This window comes from Grammomys surdaster, unplaced genomic scaffold, assembly GCF_004785775.1.
Source record: "Grammomys surdaster isolate TR1022 unplaced genomic scaffold, NIH_TR_1.0 124511, whole genome shotgun sequence".
Taxonomy (NCBI): Eukaryota; Metazoa; Chordata; class Mammalia; order Rodentia; family Muridae; genus Grammomys; species Grammomys surdaster.
In genome coordinates this window covers 18,069-34,960 of record NW_021619502.1, presented here as the reverse complement: position 1 = coordinate 34,960, position 16,892 = coordinate 18,069, and the positions used below count along the sequence as shown (strand labels likewise).

General features: G+C 40.8%; 1 protein-coding gene across 1 annotated transcript in view; it reads right to left on the bottom strand.

Annotated features, from left to right (window-relative positions):
- Positions 1-991: 991 nt before the first annotated feature.
- The window catches only part of Tktl1 (transketolase like 1), a 28,065-nt gene continuing 12,164 nt past the window's right edge, over positions 992-16,892 (bottom strand). The window contains 9 exon segments of the mRNA XM_028784620.1: positions 992-1,164; positions 2,379-2,498; positions 2,671-2,767; positions 3,798-3,881; positions 6,139-6,263; positions 7,896-8,052; positions 15,581-15,745; positions 16,176-16,220; positions 16,222-16,373. Of these exon segments, the coding sequence (XP_028640453.1) occupies positions 992-1,164; positions 2,379-2,498; positions 2,671-2,767; positions 3,798-3,881; positions 6,139-6,263; positions 7,896-8,052; positions 15,581-15,745; positions 16,176-16,220; positions 16,222-16,373 (1,118 nt within the window).

Below are 16,892 nucleotides of genomic sequence, written 5' to 3'. Positions count from 1 at the left end.
CAGGTTAAATCTCTACCATATATTGTTGCACAAATCCAGAAGCAATGTGGTCATGCCTCCCCAAATTCCCAATGTCCATTTAATGAGAATAATAATGTGACATCCAGTATGCTTTGAAATTCAGTCCCAGCTTATATTCCAGATGATGAAAGGACTTGACTAGGGTAGATTTTCAAGGGTATATTATTTTACAATGAGTGGCCTAGTCTGCAGCCTATCACCCCATCCTAGGTTTAATGTCAGGGACCATGGCTTTGTCTGGTTGAGATAGAAATCCCTTCCTTAAGACTACTGCAAGAGGGATCTAAATCTTATAGAAGGCACAGACTGAATAATTAGTTTTGAAATGCTTTATTAACATCAAACAGCATAGTGTGGCAACCAAGTGTCCTTATGTATTCACAGAACAGTCATCACAACAGCACAAGTCATCATAACTGCTTTTGTTCTGTTCATCAACCTGTGAACTGTGGAGGGGATATAAAGGGAAACATCAGAGAAAAATCAAGAGCATCTGAAGTTACACATAACTCAGGAACCTGCAGGTAGGAAGGCAGTATACATGGTAACTCAAGTTGAAAAGCACTAGGTATTTCAGGGGTCTAGTTCTGTGAAAGGTGGGCTGAGGACTACAATTCAACACACATTTGCTTTACTTATGAAAGAAATACTTTTAAACTGTCACTTCTACATTGCTTCTTAATCCATTTATATTCAGTCTTAAGAGAAAATTCAGTGTCAGGTGGTAATCTTGTTAGCTATTCTGCCATTATAAATTTTATGACCCACTTTGGTGGTTAAAATAGTGATATTTGTATGTGTAATCAGATTAAAGGGAAATTAGAATTTCTGAATGTGGAACAAAGGTGTTAACTGGTTTTGCCTTTAAGGAGAACAAAGCACAATCATTTCTATCTTAATGATGGTTTTGGCACAAGCATAAACATACAGAGAAAAGGCTAGTCTTCTAAGACCAAAGCCAACAGCTAATTTAATTCATTAAGATGCATTTCACAGCTACAATAATGTGTCTGGAACTGATTCCTGAAAAATCTAGTGCTTCATTGCATCTTCCACTCCGAGGCACATCCATCACTGCCAGCTGTTGAACCACAATGTTAGGCTCCATGGAGACTGCTGCACAAACAGCTCCTCCAATGCCACCTACAAAAACAAACGATATTGACTTTTTTTTTTCAAACAGCTAGTAAACCTTAAAAATTGTGTGATATAGACTTTTAAATCTGTTGCTCTCAGGGCAAAGTACTTCACTACTCATTGATTTACTCAAATAGTCATACTTCAACTGACTTAGAGAGTTCTCATTTCTAATTCCATATCTTGTTGTACCCTGCATTGTTTGTACACATAGCTAGTGATAGGGTGGTCTTTGGCTGGTACAAGTGTTCTTCACTGCTATTACTTCTCCCTCTTCATAGGGTGGTAGCCTTTGTGCCTGGGCTATGTGTACAAACAATGCAGACTACAACAACTGCCCATTTTCTGCCAAGAATCAGGTAAATTTTGGTACAAATGTCTGGTAAAACTCTTAACACATTAATTTTCAATAGAATCATGAGGTGCCCTATCATTAATTATGTGTACCCTTTGGCAGACATGGTCTTTGTAGGAAGTGTTCTTTGTACTCTTCATGGGGGCATATATTTCTCCCATCTCTACCAGAGGTTCTCACACTTTCATGCTGGATTTGGGAGCCCTTCCAGAGAAATACCTAATGAGATATGGTCTTAGGGCTGTGTGTAATAAAAACAGAATGTTATCTCTCCTACCTATTTTTCTAGGCCCAAACATAGCCCAGGCTTATCTCCCCGAAGTACTCTTTATTTTTTTGCCACTTGCTGTTTTGTTTGCAAAGATCTAGTTGTTTTTGAGACAGGTCTATGTATCCCAGCAGATCTGGAACATGCTATATAGATCCAGCTGATTTCAAGCTCAAAGATCTACCTTGTCTTTGTCTGAGTGCTATATTAAAGGTGTGTGCCACCACTGCCTAGGAGAAGCTAGTTTTTTAAGGGGCTTGGGAGTAAACTATTAATAATTCAAAACTCAAATGAAGTTGTAGAAGTGTTGTGATTATTTTCCTGTCTATTGCTCAATTAGCCACCTCAGTGCTGCTACTGACTCACCCTAGTTGACTGGGCTCTATGATAAGGACACAGAAAGTACATCCATGCTCAAGAAACCACTCTAGATGGCTGAGAGGCCCCTACATGGATGCACTTGTAAGAATCCTAACAAAGGTATACCGAACTAATGGTAGGCTATTTAGAGAACACGGTATATCTACAGTCAAGCAAAACAAAAACACTTTCTACTAAAACAAACTTGCAAAAGCATATCTAAAGTACCCAACCTACCTTCTGGATAGTGATCCTCCACAGTGATAATTCGGCCACCTGTGGCTTTTGCATTGGAAATGATGGTGACAATGTCAAGAGGTTTAATGGTAAATAAGTCAATGACACGGACAGAGATATCTGGAGAAAAATAATATCAGCTTAGTTTAAGAAACAGAGACAGCTGGGTGATGGTGGCAGTACATGACTTTAATTCCATCACTCAGGAGGCAGAGATCAGTCCGAGTATATCACATAGGTGACATTCTACTTGTTCCTGCTAATAACTTCAATGTTTTCACAATCAACTGACCTTCTTTAGAGAGCTCATCAGCAGCCACTAGGGCTTTATGCAGAGTGACTCCTGCTCCAATAACTATGACCTTGTCATTGTCACTACAGCGGACAACCTGGTATAGCGCCAATGAAACAAAATATGGTTACTATGGAAAGTCTTCTCAAAGATACTTTGCTTTTGACTTAATGCCAACAAATTTATTCATAAATTAATTCACCTAAAAGCCAGGTGCAGTATTCCCAGTCACTCAGAAACCAGAGGCAGAAATATTTCAAGCTTAAGGGCAGCATAAGCAATTTTGTGAGACTTTATTTTAAAATAAAACTTTAAGAAAGGACTGACAATTGTATAGTCTAGACAGCTCAGCAGGTAAAGGTGCTGGCCATCAGGCCTGATGACCTGAGTTGTATTCATTAGACCCACATGGTGAGAAGAGAGAATCAATCACATCCCAAGATAGTCCTGTGACCTCCACACCTGCATGTCAATTCAGATTGGATGAATTTCAATGCATAAAGAAACACTGTTATCTGAATACTATTGTCAGCCTGGGGCCCTCACAGCCAAGCAGAGATGTCGAAGAAAGCCTGGGACACCTGCATACAGTGATGTACCTGCCACACACAAACACATACAGTTAGTAAATACAAATGGGGAAAAATTGGCTGGCAATGTACCCAGAGATAGAGATAGAGATAGAGATAGAGATAGAGATAGAGATAGAGATAGAGATAGAGACAGAGATAGATAGAGAGATAGAGAGATAGAGAGATAGAGAGAGAGAGCCTAGCATGCATAAGGACCTAATCTCAATCTCTAGCACCACAAAAATGAAACAAACCCTTCTGTTATAAAAGGATTCAACAAAGCTGGGTGTGCTGCCACATGTCTATCATCCCCTGCCCATGGAAGGGTAAGGCAGGAGGTTTCCAGGTTTGAGGCCAGCCTGGGATACATAATGAGATACTGTCTCAAAACAAAATACAAAAAAGAGACTCCATTTGGAAAGAAGTACAGATCCAGCGGGCAAAGATCTCAGCAGACTTAGTAAAGGAAAAGTGACCAAAACACATCATGTAAGGGTTAGAATGGCTCTCTTTATAAAATGGATACTGGACAATACGGAAAACTTATGCCCTTACCTTAGCCTGTCAAATCTGAAAAGTTTCTTGAGTGGTGTAAATAACTGCAGTTTCTGCTTGGCTGGTACGAATGAAGCACATTTCCTGTGGCATGAATGCAAACCAGAAACCACAGTTAAGAAAATCAAACTGCAACAGATGGAGATCATTACAGAAAAATACAGCCAATCAAACTGCAGAGCTTGTGGAGCCTGATCCCAATGGACACTACTATAAAATGCTCCCAAATGTAAACTTCAGGGAACACTGAGAAAGAGTAAATCTTACAATCTGTAAAGATTGTAAGAACCAGAGGAACATGGAGTGTGCCATGAGACTATGTCTCCTAGGAATGTTAGAAGCTACACACATAAAGTCTTACCAATATGCCTGCCTAAACATGAGCTAAACATGGACAATGATAATAGACAAGCTAACATGGATGTGGGTGGGGAGGCCCAGGAGGATGTCTCAACCCTATACAGAGTACTACAGGTAACTAAGGAATGTTGAGAATGGGAGAAATAAGTCTTCTCCAGGAAGAGAACACCAAATGTCCAGCTCTGAAAACATAAATGTACAAGTAGCATTATGAGCAGGTTATATTTACAAATAGCATGCGAGAACACACACATACCCCAACACACACCAATTAATGAATAAAGAGGCCATGAATTTGAAAGCGAGCAAGGAGGGATATTTGGGAGGACTTGGAGAAAGTTAAGAGAAGGGAGGAATATTATAATTATGTTATAATCTCAAAATAAAAAAATTAAGCCAAACCATAAATTTCCAAGTAATAAGCCATCTAACACTAGAAAAGAGAAATGAACAGTTCTTTTTTTCTTTCCTTTTTTTTTTTCAAGGCAAGGTTTCTGTCCTGAGACTTGCTTTGTAGACCAGGCTGGCCTTGAACTCACAGAGATTCATCTGCCTTTGTCTCCTGAATGTTAGGATCAAAGCTGTGCATCACCACTGCCCAGCTGCGTGAACATACTAACAACAAAATGCATACTCTGGAGTGAAGGAGAAGCTCAACTACCAGTGAACAGGTTACACATTTGTCTTAGTCAGGGTTTCTATTGATGAAATATCACAACTAAAAAGCAAGTTGGGGATGAACGTGTTTATTTGACTTATATGTTTTGATCACAGCCCATCACTGAAGGAAGTCAGGACAAGAAGTCAAACAGGGATGAAATCTGGCAGCATGAGCTGATACAGAGGCCATGAGTGTGTGTGTGTGTGTGTGTGTGTGTGTATTGCCTTCTTCCCATGACTTGCTCAGCCTACTGTCTTAGACCTAGGACAACCAGCTCAGGGATGACCTCATCCACAATGGGCTGGGCCCTTTCTCATTAATCAATAATGGTGAAAATGCTTTACAGCTCAATCATATGGAGGCATTTCCTCAACTGGGTCTGTTTTCTCTCTGCTGACTCTAGCTTGTGTCAAGTTGACACACAAAACCAGCCAGTACAACATTTGACTTTGCTACAGACACAGGTTCTCTCAAGCAGGACCCTAGTGATGTCCTCAGTGATAAGTTTTCTATTTTGTCACATCTTTTGGTTTGGGAAGATTTCTAAAATATGCATTGACTTTTCCTGTTCTCATGGAACAAAAAGTCAGGCAGAGGCATTGACTTGTGTTGACACGAAAGCTCAAAATACATCAGAAATTAATTTTACCACAATATAGTTAGTAATGATTCATCCATCAATAGACTTTAAACATGTGAATATGAAGTGATCCAGTTATTTTCAATGAGAAGGTATAAATATAACTTTGTCAACCTGAATGCACACATTTTCAAGCTCAAGTACTAGGATTAAAGACGTGAATCACTACATCTGGATCCCTGTCCAGTTTTTTATGTGAGTACTAGAGACCTGAATTCTGGTCCTTTCACTTGTGTAGTTATTTATCCACTGAGCCATATCTCTAGCCCTATACTAAGCTTTCATTTGAGTGTTTTACAATCCCAATACATTCATGTACATAGTCACATGTTGTTGTAAAAGCTGTCTTTTTTTTTTTTGAGATAGGGTTTCATGCATCCCAGACTGGCTGATTGATATAGCTGAATATGACCTTGAAAATTTGACCTTTCAGGCTCCATCTCCTAAATGCTATTTAGGTATGTACCTCCATGACCAGTTTATACGGTACAGAGGATCAAATCCAGGGCCTCATGCATGCTACATAAATATGCTAGCAACTGATTCACATCCTCAGCTTCTAGCACCAAATTTTTTATTTTATGCTAGCAAAACAAAACAAAACAAAACTGTCATCAGTTCAAAACTTCTAGTAGAGTCCAGAAGCATTTTCTGACTGATCTGGTATCTTTTAAACATACCTTAGTATTGGCTGCTAAGAAAACAGCATGCTCTGTGGAGATGGCATCACTTGGATAAAAAACAACACAATTGGGAATTGCTCGGAACATGGCCAGGTCTTCCAGGGCCATATGGTTGTCATCACCTGAGAAAAATCACAGACCAACAAAAGCATGAATACAACCCTACCAGGAACCCACTCTCAACTCCTTCTATCGTTCTTGAGAAGCAGCTACTCTTACTGCTCCATAGTACCCTGAACTGCAGCAAAACCTTGCATGGTAAACACTTGCTGTAATTTATATTGAGCCTTTACATATCCATCTTCCTTGAAAGATCACTAAAATATTCTGGGTTAGGTTAGCAAGTGATCTTTCAGTTCAGTAATCAGTTGGCTAGCCACACAGTACTACTCCTGTCCAAGTTAACCCAATGCCCTCTCTGAGTCAGCCCTACCCAGCCATACCAGTCTCTGATCCTGTGTCCTCCTCTCCTTAAGAGCTTCCCAAAGTATTGTCTCTCTAGCTCATTCTACTTTTCACTCTCAAGGAATCAGACTTTTTCACACTCAAGTGTCTTATTAATTTTGCCAGTCAAATATTGAATAACATACGTTTGGGATACCCTAGGATGCTGCTGTAACTAAGGATGTCCTTGAATATATGGGATCAGTATACAGAAATCACAATGTACAGAGAATCAGCCTACATCTTTCAGGCTTGGAAAAGGAGTGTCCTATGTATACTGTGTTCCCTAGGACAACTGTCTAACCTCAGAAAACCAGATCCTCTTTATATGATAGATTCACCAGTTTCTGAAGGCTGTCCTGATTTTCAAATTTTCACTGAATCCAATTCTGGTTGAAGATTCTAGGGCCCTTACTCAGGCTGCTATTCCTGTCCATACTACAGTGCTTCTATGTCTCAGTTGCCTTATCTCTCAGCTATCTTTGCTCCCTTGGATACCATCTGTGCCTCAGTTTCACTCATCTAGTTGTTTCTACTCCAAGCTCCAGCCAGACCTGCTTTCTACAGTTAAGTTCTCCCAGGGACCCAGCCATTTATATGGTTGGTTCCTGAATGTACAAAAATATCTGACTTATTTTTCCTATGCAATTTCTGTAATTCATGAGCAGGAGTCCATCTGTTAACTAAGAAACTCCTAGATACTTGCCTTTTTGCTTTTTATATAGTTCCAGATCCTTCTATTGTCAGCAACATTTTTTTTTTGCTTTATCAGGGCCAACTTTTAGTTTTCTACCCTCTTGCTAATTACCTTTCTTCAATCCTTTTTCAGACCTTTCAGTTTCCAGCAATTCCTGGCAGGTTACTGATACTAAAATTAAGTTTTCATCAGCATAATTTCCTGCATCATATTCCTCAAAGATCACAACCTCACAATACAAAAAAGTAGAACAGCAATCTTGCTCTGCTTCTACCTAAATATATGTTCAGTTGCTCACAATCCTCCTTTCCCTCTACCCATGCTGCTTATTCCAATTAGTTTGTGACCACACAGAGGATAGAAAACAATTTTGGGATGTGTTATCTTTACTCAGATTTGGTATATGCTAAGTTTCAGAAAAGACTGCAGGCAAGTATTTCTCAATGCCTGAATGGGTACTTAATACTAATATGCCTCATCTGGATTGGTATTCAGAGTACCTGAAACACCTAAAACACAATACAACTTTTTGAAAATAAATCCCTTTAGTGAACAGTAAGAAAATGCAATGACTAAACAAAGCCATCAATATGACAATGTTCAGAAAACATACCAGTAGATACCCCACAATGGTAACCAATAAGGTTGATGTTGATTTGAGAGATGGCTCCCACTCGGATCTGATCAAATGCTCGGGTGAAAAAGGCAGCAAAGGTACAAGCAAAAGCAATGGTCCGGTCATGGGTGGCACATCCTAGAGCCACATTCACCTAAAAAACAAAGAACAGGAAGCAGAGTTTGGCTTCATCCCTTCCCCCATTAAAGCACAGAGACTACATGATGTAACTCCTTCTATTTCATGGTCAACATTTTTGCAGTCTTAGCATGTCTCTTTCTTGGACTTTTCTTACTCACCTCTGGTGGTATACATACCCCATACCTTCTAGAAACCAAGTTAAGAAAGAAATGTATTGTCTGTCATCGGCTTGTCTATCCCCTGACCTACACCTTATGGATAGTTTACCTAATGCTCATCCTGGATCCCAAACTTCTTACTAGGTGGTGTCTCTAGTCCTATGACTCCCTCCCTTTCAACAATTTCTCACTTTTTTTAAAATCATCTGTTGCCATTCAATTATGTGTCAATACCTCCTATCTCCACTTTCCCATTCCACCTTACCTTTCCTTCCAGAAACTGTCCCTAATTGGTTCTACTTCACAGAAAAATTATCAAAAACTCATCTAGTCATCATCTCCATTTTCTCCATGGCCTACTTTACCTAGGCCTCCATTGCCATGAAAACCCTAAAGTTAAAATCTTTCCAAGTGGTCTCTTGACCTTGAGAGGCATCACAGTTGACCTCTTACTAGTATTTAGAACAAATCAACTCTCTTTGACACAATGCTCCAGATTTCTGTGATATAATAGGACCAGTCCTGCTGCCTCATGAAGGTTGCTGGAGTATGCACACCTCTTGTTGATGGGTGTACACAGTGAGTTCTCCAAGTTCTGTGTTCATCCTTCCTCTTTGGGCCACTGGATCTGGGAGACTGTGTCTGATTTGTACAATTAAAAAAATCTCTGTCTCTCCCCTCCCTTTGCCCTCTTCTGCTGTGGACTGCTGTTTGTATTTTCTACTCCCTCAAGAGGGGTGCCCTGATGAGGAGGCATCACATACTCTGGTGATGTCAGGTAAAATCTTAAATGGACAAATAAAGGCTAGAACCTGTGATTGGGCAGTGGAAGGAAAAGGTGGAGCTGAAAGTTTTAGAGAGGGACAGATAGAGAAAGAAAAGATGAGGAGGACAGAGGGAGAAGATGATGGAGGAAGAAGAGGTAAAAGATGGAGCAGACCCACGTGGCCTGGAGGAGCTGCAAGTAGCTAGGGATTTCATAGCTGGACAATAGAGTAGTATAGGGTATATTTGCCCAACCTAGGCGTGCAGCTTGTATTCATATTAACTGACTTGTGTGTACTTTGCATGGGCATATTGGGGTTGGAGATTTACTGATATAAATCTGGCTGGTATAAATATAAGTCTCTAGTGTTTTCCTTTCTTGAGGCTAGAGGAAGCTGAATGAGACTGGAGTGTTGTTGGCATTCCACAGACCATCCACGGGGGTTGGCCTGAGGAACACAATTGGCCAGCTCTAGGCGTTCTAGGGAGAGGGGGAACTGATTTGGTTCGCTTAGTAGCTGGCCGCTGGAATCAATAATTTTTTAAAAATTACATGTTACACCCCTCCGTGTGTGTGTGTGTGCGTGTTTGGGTGCCCATGGAGGCCAAAAGAGACCACAAGATTCCCTGGAGCTGGAGTTACAGGCTGTTGCCAAGCACTGGTATTGGATGTTTTGGCCAAGTCATCTCTCCAGCCCCTGATGTGCACATTAATGGTTTTCCACTTTATACTGTTATTCTTTACCTCTTCTTTGGCAGACACTCCAGGTTCATATACTCTAGAAGGCTTTGAACTAGGATATGACCTTCTCTGGAAGCAAATCGGAACTTGCCAAGGGGATGGTGGCTGTGGCTGGTTCCAAAATCAAGATACTGAGAAAGGACCCATGGCCTCTTTTCCCACTGTCTCTCTGCCAACCACCCTCCAGCTAACTGGAGCCAACAAACTGTTGGTTCCAACAAACTGTCAAAAAGACATGTTTACACCCACCTTAATTTTATAGTGGATGGCATTTTGGAGTATAAAACTTTCAGATCAAACAGAAAACAATTTGAAATAATCATTCCTAGCTGGAGACCTACCAAAGAGAGGCCCTAAACAAATGGCTGTTGACTGAAATAATGAATGAAGCAATCATACCAGCAAACTTTTTTGATAGGGAGTTCAATTTAGAAAAAAAAAAAAGAATTGAAGATATTGTGCAAATACCAATTCTCTTCAAACTATTCCACAAAATAGGAACAGAAGGAGCACTACCCAATTCGTTCTATGAAGCTACAATTACACTCATACCCAAACCCCACAAAGACCCGAAAAAGAAAGAGAACTTCAGACCAATCTCCCTTACAAACATCGATGCAAAAATACTCAATAAAATTCTAGCAAACCGAATCCAAGAACACATCAAAACAATCATCCATCATGATCAAATAGGTTTTATCCTAGGAATGCAGGGATGGTTCAATATTCAGAAATCCATCAATGTAATCCACTATATAAACAAACTCAAAGGAAAAAAAAACCACATGATCATCTCACTAGATGCTGAGAAAGCATTTGACAAAATTCAACATCCCTTCATGATAAAAGTCTTGGAAAGATCAGGAATTCAAGGCCCCTACCTAAACATAGTAAAAGCAATTTACAGCAAACCAGTAGCCAACATCAAGCTAAATGGAGAGAAACTTGAAGCAATCCCACTAAGATCAGGGACTAGACAAGGCTGCCCACTTTCCCCCTACCTATTCAATATAGTACTGGAAGTACTAGCCAGAGGAATTAGGCAACTCAAGGAGGTCAAAGGGATACAAATAGGAAAGGAAGAAGTGAAAATATCACTATTTGCAGATGATATTATAGTATACTTAAGTGACCCCAAAACTTCCACCAGAGAACTCCTAAACCTGATAAACAACTTCAGCAAAGTGGCTGGTTATAAAATCAACTCAAACAAACCAGTAGCCTTCCTCTACATGAAAGATAAACAGACTGAAAAAGAAATTAGGGAAATGACACCCTTCACAATAGTTGCCAATAATATAAAATACCTTGGTGTGAATCTAACCAAGCAAGTGAAAGACCTGTATGACAAGAACTTCAAGTCCCTGAGGAAAGAAATCGAAGAAGATCTCAGAAGATGGAAAGAACTCCCATGCTCATGGGTTGGCAGGATTAATATAATAAAAATGGCCATCTTGCCAAAAGCAATCTACAGATTCAATGCAATTCCCATTAAAATCCCAACTCAATTCTTCACAGAGTTAGAAAAGGAAATTCTCAAATTCATTTGGAATAACAAAAAACCCAGGATAGCGAAAACTATTCTCAACAATAAAAGAACTTCTGGAGGAATCACCATCCCTGACCTCAAGCTGTACTACAGAGCAATAGTGATAAAAACTACATGGTATTGGTACAGAGACAGGCAGGAAGATCAATGGAATAGAATTGAAGACCCAGAAATGAACCCACACACCTATGGTCACTTGATCTTTGACAAAGGAGCTAAAACTCTCCAGTGGAAAAAAGACAGCATTTTCAACAAATGGTGCTGGTTCAACTGGAGGACAACATGTAGAAGAATGAAAATTGATCCATTCTTATCTCCTTATACAAAGCTCAAGTCCAAGTGGATAAGGGACATCCACATAAAACCAGATACACTGAAACTAATAGAAGAGAAGGTGGGGAAGAGCCTCGAATACTTGGGCACAGGGGAAAAGTTCCTGAACAGAACACCAGTGGCATATGCTCTAAGATCAAGAATTGACAAATGGGACTTCATTAAATTGCAAAGTTTCTGTAAGTCAAAGGACACTGTCAATAGGACAAAACGACAACCAACAAATTGGGAAAATATCTTTATCAATCCTACATCTGATAGAGGGCTAATTGTGGGGTAGTGGGCTATGAGAAAAAGCCAGAAAGCTTGGCAGAAAGATCTGAAGCCCTGGGAACCTTGGTCTGAAGAGTACCAGTAGGACAGGAGGCCGCTTCGAACTTTCCCAAAGCCATATGGCTCTCTTAGCTTCTGCTCCCCACAGCCCCTCCCACGGAGAGGTCCATGGCCTTGATCATGTAGGAATAACACCTCCATGCAAATAAGGCATTCCCAAGCTCTCAAACCAAACCAATAGAAGCTACCTGCTCTCCCCTGAAAACTATATATATCCCCCGAAGCTCAAAAGTAAAGGCGTTGTGTGGTGTGAGACCTTCCCGCTGTCAGAGTGCTTTTTCGCAATTCCTCGCCAGTCACCGGCTATCCTGCGCATTTCAAAGGATGACAACACGTCTCTCCTCCCTGCGAGCAGAGCTGTAACACTCTTCCTGCTGCGGGCACTCCCGAGCTGACCTCAGAAAGAGGGAACCGAAAGAGCTGTAACACTTGCCTGCCTTTGGAAGCTGGGACAGAGGCAGATCCTCCAGTCTGCCCGCTCCTGCCAGAGCCTTGCGCAGCTGCAGCCGCGGCTTCCCAGTCTCAGAGCTGGAGCCGGCTGCTCCGCACCCCACCCGCTCTCTCTGAGCCGCGGTGTCCTGGACACCCGCCGCTCATGCCGCTGCCCTCGACCCTGCACAAAAGCTAATATCCAATCTATACAAAGAACTCAAGAAAGTAGACTCCAGACAACCAAATAACCCTATTAAAAATGGGGTATAGAGCTTAACAAAGAATTTTCAACAGAAGAAACTCTAATGGCCGAGAAGCACCTAAAGAAATGTTCGGTATCCTTAGTCGTCAGGGAAATGCAAATCAAAACAACCCTGAGATTCCATCTCACACCAGTCAGAATGGCTAAGATTAAAAACTCAGGTGATAGTAGATGCTGTCGAAGGTGTGGAGAAAGAGGAACACTCCTCCATTGTTGGTGGGACTGCAAGATGGTGCAACCACTTTGGAAATCAGTCTGGCGGTTCCTCAGAAAATTGGACATAGACATACCATTACCTGAGGATCCAGCTATACCACTCCTAGGCATATACCCAGAAGATGCTCTAACATATAACAAGGACATATGCTCAACTATGTTCATAGCAGCCTTATTTATAATAGCCAGGAGCTGGAAAGAACCCAGATGTCCTTCAACTGAGGAATGGATTCAAAAAATGTGGTATATTTACACAATGGAGTATTACTCAGCTATTAAAAACAATGAATCAGAGAGTTTCCTAGGTAAATGGATGGAACTAGAAATTATCATCCTGAGTGAGGTAAGCCAATCACAAAAGAACACACATGGTATTCACTCACTGATTATCGGATATTAGCCCATTACCTTGAAATGCCCAAGATTCAACTCACAGGCCACATGAAGCTCATGAAGAAGGAAGACCAAATGGGGGTGATTTGGTCCTCCTTAGATGGAGCAACAAAATACTCATGGGAGCAACTATGGAGACAAAGTGAGGGACAGAAACTGAAGGAGGGGCCGTCTGAAGACCATTCCACGTGAGTATCCATCCCATGTGCAGTCACCAAAGGTAGATGCTGATGTGGAAGTCAGGAAGTGCATGCTGATAAGAGCCTGATATGGATGTCTCCTCAGAGGTCTGCAAGAGTCTGACATATTCAGAGGCAGGTGCTCACAACTAGCCATTGAACTGATCATGGGGTTCCCAATGGAGGAGTTAGAGTGAAGACCATTGGAGCTGAAAGGGTTTGTGGCCCCACGAGGAGAGCAACAATACCAACCAACCACAGCTCCCAGGGTCTAAACCACCAGCCTGGGAGCACTTAGGGAGGGATCCATGGCTTCAGCTGTATACATAAGAGCAGAGGGCCCTGCTGGGCATAGGTGGGAGAAGAGATCCTTGGCCTCATGAAGGCTGGACACCCCGGGGGGGGGGGAATTTGAAGGTAGGGAGATGGGAGTTGGGGGGGTAGGTAGGGGTTACATCCACAGAGAAGAAGGAGGAGGGGTGAGGGGATAGGGGTTTCTTGGGTGGGTGGGGGATGGGGTAAGGGGACAACATATGAAATGTAAATAAAACATCCAATAAAAAAAAGAAAAAAAGGATTGAACCTCTTTTTTTTTTTTTAATGAAAAGAGCAGCTGTGGTAGAACACTTAGTGGTAGAGCACTTGCCTTGCTTCTGTAAGGTCCTAAGTTCAATCCATAGCACCATAATAAAAAACAAACTGAAAAGATCCAAGAATGAGCATACATATTTTTATAACTGTGATGACTTATTACTTAAAAAGTATGCTTAAATTCCAGCACTGGTGGGTTAGAAAAATGCTATAAAAGAAAGAGTATAAAAAAAATCCTTAAATTTGCCGGGCAGTGGTGGTGCACGCCTTTAATCCCAGCACTTGGGAGGCAGAGGCAGGCGGATTTCTGAGTTCGAGGCCAGCCTGGTCTACAGAGTGAGTTCCAGGACAGCCAGGGCTACATAGAGAAACCCTGTCTCAAAAAGCCAAAAAAAAGAAAGAAAGAAAGAAAGAAAGAAAGGAAGGAAGGAAGGAAGAAAGAAAAAGAAAGAGCGAGCATAGAGTGTACAGCACCCCAAAGAGCTGGCTGGGAATAATCATCTAAACAGGAATGATGCTTGACTCCAGCCAATGGCCATCATGAGGGAATGCCAACCCACGGGAAATTTCTACTCTCCAAGAGAATCTAGAAATTTGGATTTTATGTAAAATCCTCTGAATTTTCAACACTGCAACTCATTTTTAAAAAACATTGGAAACTACTTGTTTCAGAATACAAAATTCACATGAGCTCTGCTAGTCTAGTTCTTTGTCTAACAAACAAAAACCCAAAAGAACCCATTGTGGTTGTCAGAGTTGTTTTTAGCCTCTACAATGTAAAGATAAGAGAAAGCTATCATTATCTACGTGGGTAAGTCTTGGTTTTAGAGTTCTAAGGGCTTCCTGGCATCAATTCCTTTCTCTTAAAAAGGTGCAGGACCAGGTGGTGGTGGTACACACCTTTAATCTCAGCACTCATGAGTCAAGAGGCAAGCAAATGTCTGAGTTTGAGGCCAGCCTGGTCTATAGAATGAGTTCCATGATATACAAGGCTACACAGAGAAACCCTGTCTCAACCTCCCCACTCCCAAACAAACAAAAAAGAATGTTGCATATTTATCATTCTGGGTAGAGAAAGAGGCACAGATAAGCAGAACAGATTTACCCTGGGTGCTAACTTTGACTATTTGTATTCTTTCTTTTTAATTCTTTGACAATTTTAAAGTACTGGTATTTTTTAATTACAAGAAATTGCTTGAGACAGTGTCTCACTATGTTGAACTGGCTGACCAGGTACTCACTACACTTCAGGCTGACCTTAAACTCACATAGATCTGGTAGTTCCTTAATGTGTCTCTTGGTGACTGTAAAATTATATAGTTTAGGCTAGATGGGACAGAAAGGGCTACTAGGGAGCTCAGGACACTTCAGATCTAGAGCGGTCAGCCTGCTGCCTTCTATCTGTATGAATAAGATATCCAGAAGGTGTTGGGCAGTTTACATACACCCTGTCCATAAGACATGGAAACCACCTCTTTGACTTTAGGTAACTACTATTGTTTCCCTGGAATGTTTCTGTACAAAGCCTTTCATAGACTACTGATAGCTTAATGAGAAAGGACTCAACAGACCTGCATGATACACTCACCATGTTTTGTTCAGCAATATAACACTGGATGAATCTTTCTGGGTGTTCTTTCTTGAATATATCAGAAAAATTGCAGTTTTTGGTGTCACTATCCAGCACAATAACTCTGTCATTTTCATGGCCCAGTTTAGCCAGAGCCAAACCACATGCTCTTTGAGTAGACACCTTAAATAAAGAGTCAAATGGTTAGAGTTTCTTGAGAGTACACTTAGAAGGAAGTTACTACTTTATAGAACTATAAATTGTTATCTTTAATAAATTTGATTTACCAAGAGTTTCCTTCAGAATTAAAAGTATGATGGTTAACACTTGTAACTTCAGAACTCAAGAAGGAGAATGAGTTCAAGTCTAGCCTGAGTTGTAGTTGAGACCTTATTTCAAAAAAAATAAACAAAAACTTCCTTAAAACAATCAACCTACCCAGCTAAAACAAGAAGAAAGTCAGAGTTAATAAGAAAAGGCATATTATCTTTACAACTTATAACCATCAGTCAAATTCCATTATTGTCTACTAACTAATGAATATTCTTGTGTATTAGAAAAAAACCATGATGAATGTATATGATGTTATTCAATATTCTACATTTTTGCCTACCATGTCATCAGCTACGTAAACAGGGGGAGAAGTCATATATATATATATCCATGATGTTAATTTGAGGTGAGTCCTCAATAGGGGGCAATGGTACAAGAATTTTGTTGGTCTGTATCTGGCTCTCAATTAATTTGATAATTGCATCTGCTCTTTCTTTTGGCATTGGCCTTCCATACCAACTTTCTGCATCCTCAACATCTGCAACAAAACAAAACATATTTACTCCAGGTGCTTAATGAGCCAGATCATCCGAAAGTCACTTTGGGGAAAAAGATATCTGAACAGAATCATAGGAATCCAACATAGGGTGGGTCCTGGATGTAACCACAATAAGGGAAAGCTGCCTAAAGAAGGTCCTGTGGCTTTTGAGGGGAGCACTGATTCACTTGCTCACGAATGGAGGGTTTAATGAAGGAAACAAGGCTGAAAAGATAGACCAGGTGACATTATGTGTGTGAGTTTTTACCTGAAGCAAGATTAAAATGACAAAAGGTTTAGAAGGGGAGTGAAAGATCAGATGTGTTATAGACAGAATGCTGTTGCAGTACTGTGCTTACAAGAGTAATCAGGAAGCAGACAGACTCTTCGTGAAGCTGCTGTGGTTCAATAAAGATAATAGGGACTTAGTGACCACTAAGATAGTAGGGAGAAGGAGGAGGGAATGTATGAGATGCACTCTTAGTGACTGGGTATGTAAGGAGGGATGTAAGGCACAGG